The sequence below is a fragment of the Mixophyes fleayi genome, chromosome 3 (genome assembly GCF_038048845.1).
Source record: "Mixophyes fleayi isolate aMixFle1 chromosome 3, aMixFle1.hap1, whole genome shotgun sequence".
NCBI classification, from domain to species: domain Eukaryota; kingdom Metazoa; phylum Chordata; class Amphibia; order Anura; family Limnodynastidae; genus Mixophyes; species Mixophyes fleayi.
Window position 1 is genome coordinate 211,605,214 of NC_134404.1, and position 15,000 is coordinate 211,620,213.

A 15,000-nucleotide genomic window follows, 5' to 3' on the forward strand; every position below is an offset into this window, starting at 1 on the left:
GGTTAGAAGGGGAGTGGAATCGATAGGTTACTGGAAAAGTGAGGGAAATGTGGTGCTACAGAGATGGGAGGTAAGGGGGTGGCAAATGTGTCACAAGGAAAGGGTATGGCTCGCTCCCTATGTGACGTGACATGGGGTGGCCAAAAATCCTCACTGCTTTGCTGTGGTACACTCACCTCTGGCTATATGGGTCTTTGTTTTTAAAAAAAAAAAATTGTCGAAATGCATGTCATAACTGCAAAGGGGTTCTTTTTTTTCTTTTAGTATATTTTACGTGTTTTACATATTCAAGTTTTATTGCAGCCCTTCAAACGAGTGAAATCTCCCAATGTTGCCCTCTGATCAAAGAAGGTTGTACACCCCTGCTGTAGACATTATCATATGCCATTGATGTCCATTTACACAGCAGGAATTGAAATAACAATTAAAACAGCGATGAAAAACAAAGAAAGGAAGTGCACCTCAGGCAGTGTTGGGGAATGAGAAACGCAATGCGTGTCAGTGGGTACGCTATCATTCAAAATATTGGCTTCTGTTGTCCGTAGATTAGATGGAGAGAAGGTAGAAAAGCTTTCTTTACTAAATAGAATTGAGGTTATCTCTTCTTCTAGGCTCTAAACAAGTTAGAAAGTGGAGAAGAAAGGGTTAACAGGAAAGAAATATCAATGTAACTATGTAATAACTCATGAGAAAGATGTTATGCAAGTGAAAACAGCAAGACAAAGCAAATATGAAGTCAATCAATGTGATGAGCAAGTGTTAAATAACTATTGTAGTTGTCACCAAGTATATGAAGACAAACAATGTCCTTACTTTTATATAAACAAAGTGCATATACCAACTTTTTGAAACCTTGAGTCCAGATTGCTACATGGTTGATGCTGCAACGTGTCCACTGTCAGGATGCTACATCACAATGCTGGAATACTATGCCAAATACTGGAATTATCACTACATAAATGATTTAAGAAATATCTATCTATATCACCTTATTGAGAGATCAGATTACAGAATACAGCAACATTATGCCAAAAGCATTGCAAAAATATTCAATATTCAATCATTTTTCAATGAGTAAGTGCAGAGAGAGGGTCAGACGAGGGGAGAACTGTAGTTTACAAGTACAGGTGTCATTGTGGGGTGAACTATTTTTCATAGTCACTGATGATACTTGTTATAAAGACCCTAGAATAGATTGCCAGATTCCTCCGATAGCTAAAGCAAGTGCAGGGGACCAGGTTCTCTCTAGGAGGCAGCAATTTGCTGCTTTACATAAGTATACTAATTTATAGGTGTGTGAGCATATCAAGAACCAAAAGAGGAAGAAGTAGATATTCTAGCAAGACGGTGATCTGCTGTCTTGTGAAGATCAAGCTCCTAACATTAGCCCAGAAGGGCAATAGTTTCATCCAGGTTTTGACACCAGGGAGAAAATACACTGGGCAAGGTTAGCTACAGGTAGTATTTTCTGAGATTGAAAATGTCAAGACATCTACTTGAGGACTGCTTATGTAGAGAAGAAGCACATTGTAATTAGATTTTTTTGTCTGCCCTCAGAGAAGAGGTTAGGATGGAAAGCTATAGTTTTTGCTAAGGAAAGGAGCATACCATCTGCATATAAAACAATGCTGTGCTTGTGGTGCCTGCTTTGATTTCGGAAATGTTTTCTACTAGTCTTAATCGTTGCAGCTAGAGGCTTTATGACACAGACAAAAATAAGCAGGCATACCTATCAGGTGACATTGTAAATTTGAAATGGGGCCGCTGAGAAGCCATTTACAGAGGTTGTAATCATCAGTAATGGTGGTGACAGACTGCAAATTTTGCCAAGGCAAGATCATATTATATAGGGAGGAACAAAAGTTGTGAGTAATTTTGCGCGAGTCATAGTCTAGGTTTTCTTGTTTGTTTTTCATGAAGTCGATACGGTTTCTGTAGCATCTGGCCTCTAGTTTGTTTGCAAGGAGAGTGTCTCTCTTGTCACCCTGCCATAGAACCTCTGCTGTTGCCATCTCAAGGTTTTAGCAGTCGTTTCACATTAAATTCACCTCTGAGGGAGCCAAATATGCAGTACAATTTAATGTTGGGGCAATGTTTATGTTTAGTAATGTTTATGTTTTGATGATCTTTAGTGTCTGAGCTTCTATGTTTGCAATGCAGATGGGGAGTTTACCATGTGCTGACAGGATACTTTTACCTCAGATAATTGTTTTTTTGAGCCTCCCAAACTGTGGTAATATAGTCTGACATTCAACTCAAAAAACTGGTGAAGTCTATGTGCAAAAAGCACCTGAATAGTGAGCTCTTTGTTATAAATGACTCTCCAGGAATATTACAGGCCATGAAGTTTGAGATGGGATGTTACCCGGCTTGTCTCTCTAGAATGAATATATATTAGATAAAATATTATAGTATAATAAAATAAAATAAAAAAAAGAATTATAGGGTGTTGATGGAATGATTAGAATTGATTTCCTGGTAGAGATGGATGGGGTTCTTGGGTGTTCCCTGGAGGCATTCCAAGATTTTGCCTTTTTTTTGTTTTTTAACTGCCCTATGACAAGTGCACACTTGTTTTTTGTGTTTCGGGTGTGGGGTGGGGGGGGGTTAGAGGAAGTTTTAATCTTCATGATACGATTCCAGTAATACTTGTAGGGGGGAAGGGGGGGTTTGCTTGGCTAGCACCCAGCGTCGACTGCCAAAACAGATGTCAAGTGAAGTAACACATAACAGGCAATAGCGACACTGTTTAACAATTAGGCATTTTAACAATTTAAACTCCTATTTCAGATCTACATTAATGGTGAAAGAAGGAAATCAGAAGACACTGTTCTTAGAATATTTGTCTCAAGTCTTTCAACATCTGTGCCTTTCTCCAAAATGTACCCTTCCAACCAACCCTTAAGTCCAGTGGTTTCCAAACTGCGCCTAGGATCCCTGGGGTGCTTCGGCGATCTCATAGTGGTGCCTTGACCAGGGCCAGTGGCAAGCAAGGCAGGGGACTACTTGGTAATTATTTTGGCTTAGAGGTGACTTGAAAAACTTATGGAGACCCTAAGGGTGCCTTAAACTGAAAAAGTTTGGGATCCACTGCCTAAGTGGATGTACAGTTACATTTTCCAAGAAAAAAAAAAAAGCCTGTCATTACCATTAAGCTGCCATAATGTAACGCTGTATAGTTCATAGCAGTACAGGTTTAATTTTCGCAGTCAAAAATGTAACAACATTTAAAGTATACAACTGGGGGGGGGGGGGAAATATTTAAACATTAATTGGAAGCAATTGAAAAATAAAAAAAATGAAAAGTTGGAGCATTATAAACAAATATCTCAAATTGTTTGGCATTTATCTATTGTTTTTTTCTTTTCATTCATTTAAACCACAATATCTCATATTGTTAACATACACCCTATCAAAACAGATTTACTGAATCAACTCTGAATAATTGTTTGCAAGTATGACAATACCAACCAAGTTTTCCAAAACGATATATAGCCATCAGAAGAGAACTTATATGACTGAGCGTATCCTAGCGCATGTCACATATGTACTATAGTTATCTAATAAATTATAAATGATAAAATATACATATAGGAAACATGTTCAAACTTTACTAAATATTAAAGTGTGTTGGACAAGAAGGTGAGAAAAGGAAAGAGGATTAGAGATTCAATTTGCAAACTAGGCTACATGTAACATATGTCCCAGCATCCATATTGCATTTCCTGCTTATATATATTCCTTTCCATTGCCCTATACCTCAAGCAGAGAAATAAAAACCTTAACATTCTTTAATTTTAATTAAAACTTGGCACATTAATCAGAATGGACAAAAACACTATATAGTTAAACAGTTCTATAAATCTTATCACAGTATGTTAAAATCATTAATCATGTTAGCACTCACAAAATCTTACTAAACATGACAACAAATATAATACAGATAAAATGTCTTCATATTGGCCTTCTATCAAGTCAGAAGTCGTATGAAGAGGAGTGTTTCCAAGAGAAAGCCTTGTGTGTTTTATTGGCCAACAATTTGCATTTGTATTTTACACATTAGAATAAATTGTAACATAGCACATACTCCCAATAACTTCCAACAGGCACCACCTGGATCACAGGAACATACATTTTGACTTAGGAAAGTTGGACAATCCAAACCATAATTTGTTTGTAATTCTGATTAGTCTCAATTTTTATACATAAAAAGGACCAATTTTTGCTGTCACATTATAGATCTTTATTAATGTAACTTTGTTATTTTTTATAGCTTGTCTAGGACCCCAGCTGTACCGGATGTATTAAATTTATAATGAATTTTAGATCCTAGTATTCATTCATAATTGTATATATTTCTGTCCATTCCATTTGTATTCTTGTTTGGACTGAATCTATGATTGATTCAGCAGTAAATAACAGCAGTTTTTCCATTATTATTTTTTCAATAGTCAAAACAACAAAAAGGAATTCAAACAAACCCCCAAACGTCACGATACATGCACAAGAAAAAGCTGTGACGTACCCCGTGTGTCTGCAGAGACAAAGGAGTGATACAACGTTTTTCCCATTCGTTGGTACGCGGCTCAGGTGTGGATTCCATGAAACTGCGCTTGAGCTCACTAATGCTAGCCTGATGTTTCAATATCTCATCTTGTGACTTATCCAGATCCTAGCAATGGGTTAGGTAAAACAAAATAAAACAAAAAAAACAAAGCTTGATAACACAAATTTGGTTCAAAACAAAATCTATGGGCTAAAATGCATAATAGACAAATGTCTGATCTGATATGGTGCAGTGAAAGCAATTATAAATACATATAATGGGGCCCATACACTCTCCAATTTTGAAAGCCAATTAGGCTGTTTAGATCTAGCTGGCCAGAAATCATAGCAAATATGGGTATGATTGACTCAATAATCGCCTCGAAAATCCTGTAGTGTGTACCCAGCCTAACATATTGGGACAGACTGTAAATCTAGTCAAATAACCATCTGACTACGCCCTGTCGTCTTCTGACCTAGCTAACACTGGATCAGTCTATTCCAGCACCAAGCTCTGAACAGTTATATATTTCAGAATAGACCACACACTTTTATGGCCAAATCTGATAGACATCAAGCCACTTAGATCGGTCCATGTACACCATAACAGCCCATCTGAAATGTCAGGAATACACTAACTGTTCAAGACATAGGTGGTTATGTTATATTCTCAGATTAAATCAGGCCTTTTTTATGAGTCCTTTTTGTAGAATCAGAATAAAATAATACTTTAGCAAAGCATATTACAAGTTTGACACTAAAAAGTATTTCAAAGAGCATGCACATGAGATCAGACATTTCTCTTAAACACAACAAATTGTTATATCTTTATCAAAGTCAGCTCTGGCTTTGTACCTCTGCTAAATAATTGTGCATAATATTTCTCCAAGTAGATAATGAGGAGAAATGACACACATAATTCCTCCATAGTTTGTAGCAAGTCAGAGCAAATCTTTGATGCATAGTTATTTTTTTAGTAGGCCATACTAGAAAACAATAGAGCTTGTTAACAAAGCTGCAAAAAGCAACATCAGTGATTAGTTTGGTTATCGTAACTTGTCAAAAGTCACTGTGCTGAAAACAAAAAAAAAAAAAAAAAAAAAAAAAGGGACATAACCATAGTAAGCAATAAGGGACCAAACAAAAAACAATAAAATCCTGCTGTAACAGGGATTGCTGGACAGTCGAGACAATGCATCCCACATTAAAGCTTACAAATTCATAATAAAGGCTGTTAATGTGGTCAGTTTTTAGATTAAGTGGCTTCATTGTTAAATCCTTTAAAAATGCATTATATAAAATACTTTATTTCCTTTAGCTTTTGTTTTAAAGTCATGATAAAGTACTGGATTTATAAGGGCTTTACATGTACGGTGTTACATAAGGAACTACAGAAATTCTCAGTGAGCAGCCTTTACCTAATGTTAAACAACTACATTATTTGGTGAAGTCACATGAATGGATGTACATTCTTCAGCAATGTTCCCTGCAACGGTTGCATAAAGGCAAGAGATACAATACGGTTTCATTTGGCATCCACAAAGGGCTACAAATTGCCAGGTGCCACTTATGGCATGTCGTAAAGTGTCCAAGAAGTCTAGTCTTGAGTAAAGTACAAGTCACAGCACACACTTTTCTCTGGCAGATTTCCCCACCCCACCAGCCATGCATTTCATGCATTGTGTCCTTAGCAGCAGCAGACCGCGCGTGGCAGCCCCACTCTTGCAGCTGTGGCAGATCAAGAGAGCTGGTTGCTTTTATACAAACCTCCAACATTAAATTGCTATGCCTCACATAAATATTTTCTCCTTGTATTCTCAAGCACTTGCCCTGTGAAATTAAAATTGAAGATGGAAAAATATAAAGCAAAACAAACAAGCAGAATTTGGTATGAGTAGATGGACTGACGTGTAAAGCTTCAGATAATGAAGCAGTTCTAGTCCTGTTTTGCAGCCGATGCTACTTTTGAATAAAATGACCAAGATACTATATACAGGCTTGTAGTGTTAAATGTATAATCAATCCAAGCATACCAAAACTAACAGAAAGGTGGTGTATAACACCAGAAACACTTTTGGCTGCATAGTATTCACCACCTGTTGTTTTGGGGTCGCCTCCTCTTCTTTCTCCAGCTGGAGCGATGCATATTATGTCACCAATAGTAAAATAAATAGCGATCAGTGCACACTAATGGAGTGTGCAAAACATTTACCAACAGCATAGACTTCCTACAGTTCTTCAATTTTCCTGTGTCAGGAACTGATTTACAGTCACTTGGTACTGCTTCACCTATAGGGTGGTAGAAATGACTGAAGCAATATTTGGCAAAAGGTGAAATGGATGATGAACTTATCAAAATGGGTCAGCGCCTGCAAGCCTATTTTACAATATTAAATCTAAAGTAATAATCTTGTTTATATTCTATGAAATGAACATATTTTAATTGTCCTTTGTTCTCACAAGAGAGGGCAATGGATCATATTATACCAACCATACATAAAGTCTATGTAATAATGTATAGATCAATGTCCAACTTGATCTTACAGTAGTAGGTTAGCAGTTTAGTTGTTATTGTAGACATAGTCCTACTAACAAATCATTTGCATTATAGACCTGACAAGTCCTCTTTAAAAATAAAAATCCAAATAATTAGCACCATATTGGTAGCTTTCTGGCGGGAATATACTGCTGTATCAGAGTTCTCCTCAGTAACTTACAGCACAGGGAAAACCTTTGTTTCTCTTTCAACATCTGACATGCAACAAGATATTGGATCCATTTAAATATATACCACTTTCAAAATAAAGAAGTACAATCACAAATTAGCTTTTGTTATAAGATAGGCATATTCACTTGGGTGTTAAGTATACATTTACTGAAAGATATACATGTAAATGCACTTGTGGTTATTACACCTTGTTGTCAGATTATAACACATCTTAATAAGTGAAACCAGGTGCCTAAATTATGTCACACAACAATAGCTGTGTTTCTTACTAAATGGTTTAGCTGTTAATACAAACGAAGAAACAAAAGTATGTTTATCAGTGTCTATATTTTATACTATACCAATGCTATAGAGATCAACAATATAAACAGAATGTTCCTTAAACACATCTGTAATATATTGGCTTTTACCAGAAGGAAATGTGTGTTACAATTAACAAACAGAAGTGAAAACTAGGTGCAAGTGGCAGCTTTAGGCAGTAGTGATACACACCTCTTCCTCTGCTTTGTCATTTAGGTCATGGTCATATAAAGAGCCCAATGAAGTCACCTTAGGCTCCAGGTAGCAGAGAGACAGAGCAAGAGGAAGGGAAAGGATTATGGAAAATGGGACAGACTGGGAGGCAGAGAGGAGCAGAACAAATATTAGGAGGAGAGAGGGTATGAAGGAAGGAGACGTAAGCAGAACATAGCGTTGGAGACTTGATGGGAGAAAAGATACGCAAACCTCTGGGAGACTGGGGAAACTAATGTATCCATCCTCATCAAGCAAGGAAGGAAGCTTCAGGGGGAAAATTTTGCAAAAGCTGAACGAAAAGAAGCCACATTCCAGTGTCTTATAGTTAAAAGACAGATTAGTGTAGACTGCTAGGGGAGAAAAATGGCTGCCTGCATGGGCAGTGGATTCCAGTATTTTAGGTGGTAAATCATGAGCCGCTAACATTTCATATATATCACACTCTCTGTAGTCTAACCCAGCACCACTAAAGGGTTTTTCATGCTCTTCCTCCATTGCATCATCCTCAGAAATATCTGAAAACACGTCCATCTCAGGGATGGATGCCAGGTTTGCTGGAATGGTATGAGTGCAGTGAATGGGTGACTGTGATGATAGGTGACTGAGCTGTTTGAACCACACCAGCAGCAGGTGGATATGAGCGTGTATTAAAATGCAATTTGTAGAAAACAAAAAGTGAAAAGAATGTGCACGCAATAGGAACAGAGAAGAAAAAAAAAATAGAAACATTAGTTAGAAGGTTAAGCAGGTAAATAGATATGCAAGTATAAAGTAATTTTTTAAGTGTAATGGAAAGGAAAAATCTATATGTATAGATATATACACACACACACACACACAGAGAATGAGATATTACACTTATCCCAGAGATGGTTTTTTAGAACCCACTTGGAAACTGAAGCAAATCATTTCGTAGTGGGCTTTAGGCTACTAACAGCATACAATTCAACACCTCAGACAACCTCCAAAAATCTGGATAACCTTGAAGACCACATTTATGCTGGAAGCACCTCTACTGGAGAAGGATATTTTTTATCTTCTCTTCAAGTAGGGAGCTTATCATTTATTTTATTATTTGGAATGGGAACCATGAACTGAACTCCATCCATATTTACAAATAACATTAGAAAGTATTGCAGCGCATTAATGCAGAAAGGACTAGGAAAGCATAGTTTACACTAATAAAAAGAAGAGAATTTCAATATTGGAAATGGATGTAACACACCTCATTTTAAAGCGTAAATTAAACTATGATGTGATACCCTTTAATGGTGATGACATTCTATTTATTATAAATTATATACCCAGTTTTCTAAGTGCTTTAAAAAATGAATTTTGTAAAAGAAAATAATTAGAAAAAGAAGTGTGTTTTTGTCCAAATTGGAATATCATTAAAGCAAAACTCTATTGGAACAGACTGTTTTAAATGACAATTGGAGGATAAACGCTCCTTATTCATGTTATGCGAGACACAATACTAAGCACTTAACACACCCACAAAGCACAAGCACATTTAAAGGCACATACAGTTTGTGTTTCAAGGAACTAAATGGCTCTTAATCAAGCAGCATTGTCACTTGCATTAGAAATCCACAACTGGATGTTTTTTAATATTTGTTGTAAATGGACAAAACATTTCTATTCAAAACTGAAGGTGAAGAAAATTTGTCTCTGTAAATTATATGAATAAGAAAACAAGGACAAAAACATAATATATAAAACAAGGCAAATTGTGTTTTGCTTCTTACTTTATAAATGTTATTATACTGGTGGAGCAGAACAGAATATACCAGTCGTACATAGTTGGTGGAACGGAAAATCCAGAGAATAAAGAGTAGATAATCTAAATATAATCTGTATATTTGAAATGTTGATCCGTGAGTACATAACAATATCCCTAGGAAGTTTTGTCATCTATATAAAGTATTTGACTGGTTGCATGTGTGCAGTGAACTACAATCAACAATAGATACATAAATGGCACAATTAGAGAAAAAACATAAACAAATTTAATACAGACACAAAAGCATACATAAAAACTTAAACACTAAACAAGACTTTATTGAACTGTCCCCGTGCAATCTTACCTTTGCATCATTGGAGAGTACAAATGGAGTGCTGGTTGCTGGTACTCCATCCCGAGTTCCTTGTCCGGCAGCCTCTGATCTGGAGACTACGCCATCAACAGCACTGCCTGCCTCACAAACAGGGAATTCCTTCAGCAGGCTCTGGTCTGTGATGCTTCCAATTGGAGCTGTTAACAGAAGATTATTATTATTATTATTTCAATTTATTTATATAGTGCCACTAATTCCGCAGTGCTGTACAGAGAACTCACTCACATCTGTCCCTCACCCATTGGGGCTTACAGTCTAAATTCCCTAACATACACACAGAGACAGACAGACAGACTAGGGTCAATTTGTTAGGAGCAAATTTACCCTTCCAGTATGTTTTTGGAGTGTGGGAGAAAACCAGAGCACCCGGAGGAAACACGGGGAGAACATACAAACTGCTCACAGATAAAGCCATGTTCGGGAATTGAACTCATGACCAGCGCTGTAAGGCAGAAGTGCTAACCACTTAGCCACCACATTTATACACATATAAACATATTATATAAGATGAATATATAGGACAAGTTAACCCGTGCATGATACTCATGCATTCTAGTCAAATCAAGCTACTTAAGGTGTTAAAAAGGTTCTTGTCATGCATTTGGGCCTAGCCCAGGCCTCCTCAGGGAAAGAGCGTTACTTCCCGACGCAAGCGCCCTTTTTTAACGTGGTTTTGTCCACGTCACCACCTCATCATTTTTCTCCATCACCTCATCCTTCATCGCCACATCCTTCATCAAGCTACTTAAGGTGTTAAAAACTTCCCACTGTCACCCCCGGCAACCACTTCCAACTGTCACTTCTCCTTCAAGAAATATATGGATCAGTGTATAACTCTGCCCAGCAGGTGGCGCTGCAGCTTGGTGTTTTTTTTTTTTCCCCCACACAGGCCACTAGGCATTTATATAGTAGTTAGTAACACCACTTCGCAAAAAAAAAGCACTATGGTTAATGTGCTATCAAGAAATAAAATATTATTTAGTTTTTATCCCCAGTGCATTAATCTTTGTAGTTTTTCAATGTATATAGTACTTTTGAAACATTAAAAAGGGGGAATTCAATTGGCCGCGTTACTGTAGAAAGTAACGCGGCCTGCACACTATTACCGATATAACGACAATGCGCAGGCTTTTTGCTCGCGGCTGCCTGAGCAGAAATCTGTGCTAAAATTACCGTATTAACGGTAATAGAAATAGAGTGGCACTGTTTCGGGGGGAATTGAATTCCCCCTTAATTATATGTTCCAAAAATAATATACAATAGCTGAACAATAAACTGTAAATGTTTATCACTTTGAGGTAATCATATCACTTATCAGTGCAAGAATTGGCAGTTTTCTGGTACTTCAAGGGGACAAAGAATGGAGAACGGAGTATAAATTAAAAAACAATGTGTTAAACAGACCCACACTGGACTCACACTCTTTGGCTAAGTATTTTAAACAAGAGGAACTGAGGTTATTGCCCTTTCCCTGTGAATTTCATGTGCCTAAGAAAATATGCATTGCAATCTCTCAGCTGCTGAAATCTTCCTCAGAAGACAATGTAAATGTATAATAGTTACACATTTTAATTCAGGCTTAAAGCAGATGGACAAAAAAAAAAGAAGACAACACTGTTTTATAAACTACTGGTAGTTATGTGTTAAGCTCTATACCACATGAATAAATGGCAGTGCTATTTTAATTAATTGCAAGCAAAAAGAACTGTGCCTTCAGCTGCTTGCAGCTGAACTGCACTGTTTATGGGAGGGCACTCACGCTGCATCCATTCAAATTCAAAGAATAGAGCACTTCCGTACGGCTCTATTGAATCACAATAGACAGATCAAATCTTCCCAATCTGAGTTGTAGCACCAGCTACTTTTTTAAATCTCTTTAAAAAATCTGCAAATTGAAAAAAACAATACTTTCTTGATTTGTACATCGACCCAATGCATCAGTGTATCAATCTCACGTGTGGAGCACACACACAAACACACAACAGGGAAATAAGATAAATACACAGGAATTATCATTATACATATTCAAAGAACACACATTTTCCCCAGAAACAATCTCAAACAAAGTTAAAATTGTTAATTAAAATGCACTGCAGAGTATTGAATTTCTTTTAAAATATAAATTTTTGCTATGTTCCAAAATTGAAGAGAATTTTTAGCACACAAACCTAAACAGACTACCAGAAAGCAAATTTCACTGAAACATAATATCCAGCAGGTGGCACCACAGTATACATATTTATATTATTTCCATGCACATTACTTAATTTTCTGTGATATACACATCAAATCACAATGTGCAATAAAAGATGGCAAGACAAAGTCATAACTGAAATGGTTATAATAATCTACTTTGGTTGTGAAATTCCTAACATTTGTATTTAGACCGAGATGGCAAATAATCTAATTCATAAAGACCTCTGTGGGTAATAGCGCAGAATTTGTACAAGCACCATAGTTTTTTTTTAGATGTTGACCAGCTGTTTTTATAAGCTACGTTTATATGTGTTGAATTCTCTGGTATACTACATGAATACATGGCAGTGCCCTTTTAATTATATCTTAGTAAGCCATCAGAAAATTTTTAGAAACTAGAATCAGCCAAAATGAAATATACACCAGAATTTTAGTCAAGGATTAAAAGTACAGTATGTGGCTTTTGTTCTGCCCTTCCACAGAAGCAGTACATGTACAAACATAAGTAAGGGTAACTGAACAAAAAGGCACATAAGAGTCTAACTTAAGCAATGTTATTATGCAAGAAACTACCAAGCTTTCAAGAAAATAGCTGGGCATGGCACCAAATCTAGCAATGGTCTTATATCTATAGCCATTCATATGCCACTGCAGCAACATAGTTTTTCAAAAATGAATACCCCCTCTCAAAAAACAAACAAAAAAAACCCACAATCTATATATTCTCAGGTGGAAGAAATGTTCAGGCAGTCACTATGAAGTTCAATTATGTCAGACACATGGACCACTCCTGCAATTGTTCAATTTGACCACAAAGCAAGTCACAAAGTCATCCAGCTGACTGGCCAATTGGAACAAGTGTCCCTTTCACTTCCGACAGTGCAGCCTGTTAATTTGGTGACAAAAAAACCTTCATACACAGGCCGACCGTGGTAATCTTTGAACAACTTTATCCACCATTATCAATAAAAAGCCAGCATCAAAATCAGGGAAAAAATTACATATCGATATCATACAGACATTGGGCTTGTGGGCGACGTTGCAAACCAATTAGGGTTTGTCGCATCACTTTTCTGTGCCTGCGCAATGGGAGTTACCCAGTAGCTCCGAGCAGCGCACAAGAGTCAAAGTGGCAAGACATCAAGCAGAGGCGAAGACAACAATGGGAAGAATAAAAGAAAACGCCGGATCGAAAGAGGTGGAAAGCAGAGCACCGAAGAGAAGCCGCCGACTAGACGGTCTGGAAAAGACCCCAAAAGAAAGCCTGGTTTCCTATGCTTAACAGGTAAGTGTAAACTCCGGTTTAGTGAGTCTGGCATAAGGCCCATTCGTACCACCAGTTGCTTAATTCAGGCTTTAGGCCTGTGGCCCAGTAGTTGCAGGCATTAGGCCTTTGTCCCATGTAAGGTCAGGCTGAGGCCTGGGGCAGCAAGGCAGGAGTAGTCTGTGCAGTAATTCACTTCAAGTACTGGCCCTGTGAGACCACTCCTGATCTTTCTCCTCATCTGGAGGGCAAGTAAGTGGCCTTTGTGTGGTATACTGTACATGGTAACATTACATATACTGTACAATCATGGCCAAATGTTTTGAGAATGACACAAATATTGGTTTTAACAAAGTTTGCTGCTTCAGTGATTTTAGACCTTTTTGTCAGATGTTGCTATGGTATACTGAAGTAAAATTACAAGCATTTCATAAGTGTCAAAGGCTTTTATTGACAATTACATTAGTTTACGCAGAGAGTCAATGTTTGCAGTGTTGACCCTTCTTTTTGAAGACCTCTGCAATTCACGGTGGCATGCTGTCAATCAACTCCTGGGCCACATAATGACTGATGGCCGCCCATTCTTGCCTAATCAATGCTTGCAGATTGTCAGAATTTGTGGGTTTTTGTTTGTCCACCCGCCTCTTGAGGATTGACCACAAGTTCTCAACGGGATTAAGGTCTGTGGAGTTTCCTGCCCATGGACCAAAAATTTCAATGGTTTGATCCCAGAGCTACTTAGTTATCACTTTTGCCTTATGGCAAGGTGCTCCATCATGCTAGAAAAGGCATTGTTCGTCACCAAAAACTGTTCTTGGATGGTTGGGAGAAGTTGTTCTTGGAGGATGTTTTGGTACCATTATTTATGCATGGCTGTGTTCTTATGCAAAATTGTGAGGGAGCCCACTCCCTTGGCTGAGAAGCAACCCACACATGAATGGTCTCAGGATGATTTACTGTTGGCATGACACAGGACTAGTGGTAACGCTCAACTTTCCTTCTCAAGACAAGTGTTTTTCCACATGCTTCAAACAATCTAGAAGGGAAAATATCAGAGAAAATGACTTTACCCCAGTCCTCAGCAGTTCAATCCCTGTACCTTTTACAGAATATCAGTCTGTCCCTGATGTTTTTCCTGGAGAGAAGTGGCTTGTCTTCTTGACACCAGGCCATCCTCCAAAAGTCTTTGCCTCACTGAGCGTGCAGATGTACTCACACCTGCCTGCTGCCATTCCTGAGCAGGCTCTGTACTGGTGGTGCCCCGATCCCGCAGCTGAATCAACTTAAGGAGACGGTCCTGGCGATTGCTGGACGTTCTTGGGATCCCCTGAAGCCTTCTTCACAACTATTGAACCTCTCTCCTTGAAATTGTTGATGATCTGATAAATGGTTGATTTAGGTGGAATCTTACTAGCAGCAATACCCTTGCCTGTGAAGCCCTTTTTGTGAAAAGCAATGAGGACTGCATGTTTTTTTCTTGCAGATAAAATGGTTAACAGAGGAAGAACACTGATTTCAAGCACCACCCTGCTTTTAAAGCTTTTAGTCGGTTATTCTAACTCAATAAGCATGACAGAGTGATCTCCAGCCTTGCCCTCATCAGACTACTTGTGTTAACGAGAGAATCACTGACC

General features: G+C 37.8%; 1 protein-coding gene across 14 annotated transcripts in view; it reads right to left on the reverse strand.

Annotated features, from left to right (window-relative positions):
- EPB41L2 (erythrocyte membrane protein band 4.1 like 2) overlaps positions 1-15,000 on the reverse strand; it is a 169,051-nt gene that overhangs the window by 26,926 nt on the left and 127,125 nt on the right. For 5 of the 14 annotated variants that reach the window (XM_075203063.1, XM_075203070.1, XM_075203062.1 and 2 more), the window contains exons 12-16: positions 9,877-10,043; positions 7,766-8,395; positions 6,642-6,677; positions 4,526-4,672; positions 462-614 (exon numbers count right to left, since the gene is read on the reverse strand). In XM_075203063.1, the coding sequence (XP_075059164.1) occupies positions 462-614; positions 4,526-4,672; positions 6,642-6,677; positions 7,766-8,395; positions 9,877-10,043 (1,133 nt within the window). Of the gene's footprint in view, positions 1-461; positions 615-4,525; positions 4,673-6,312; positions 6,376-6,641; positions 6,678-7,765; positions 8,396-9,876; positions 10,044-15,000 lie in introns of all 14 variants that reach the window. The other 9 variants (XM_075203073.1, XM_075203069.1, XM_075203067.1 and 6 more) reach the window with 6 other exon arrangements.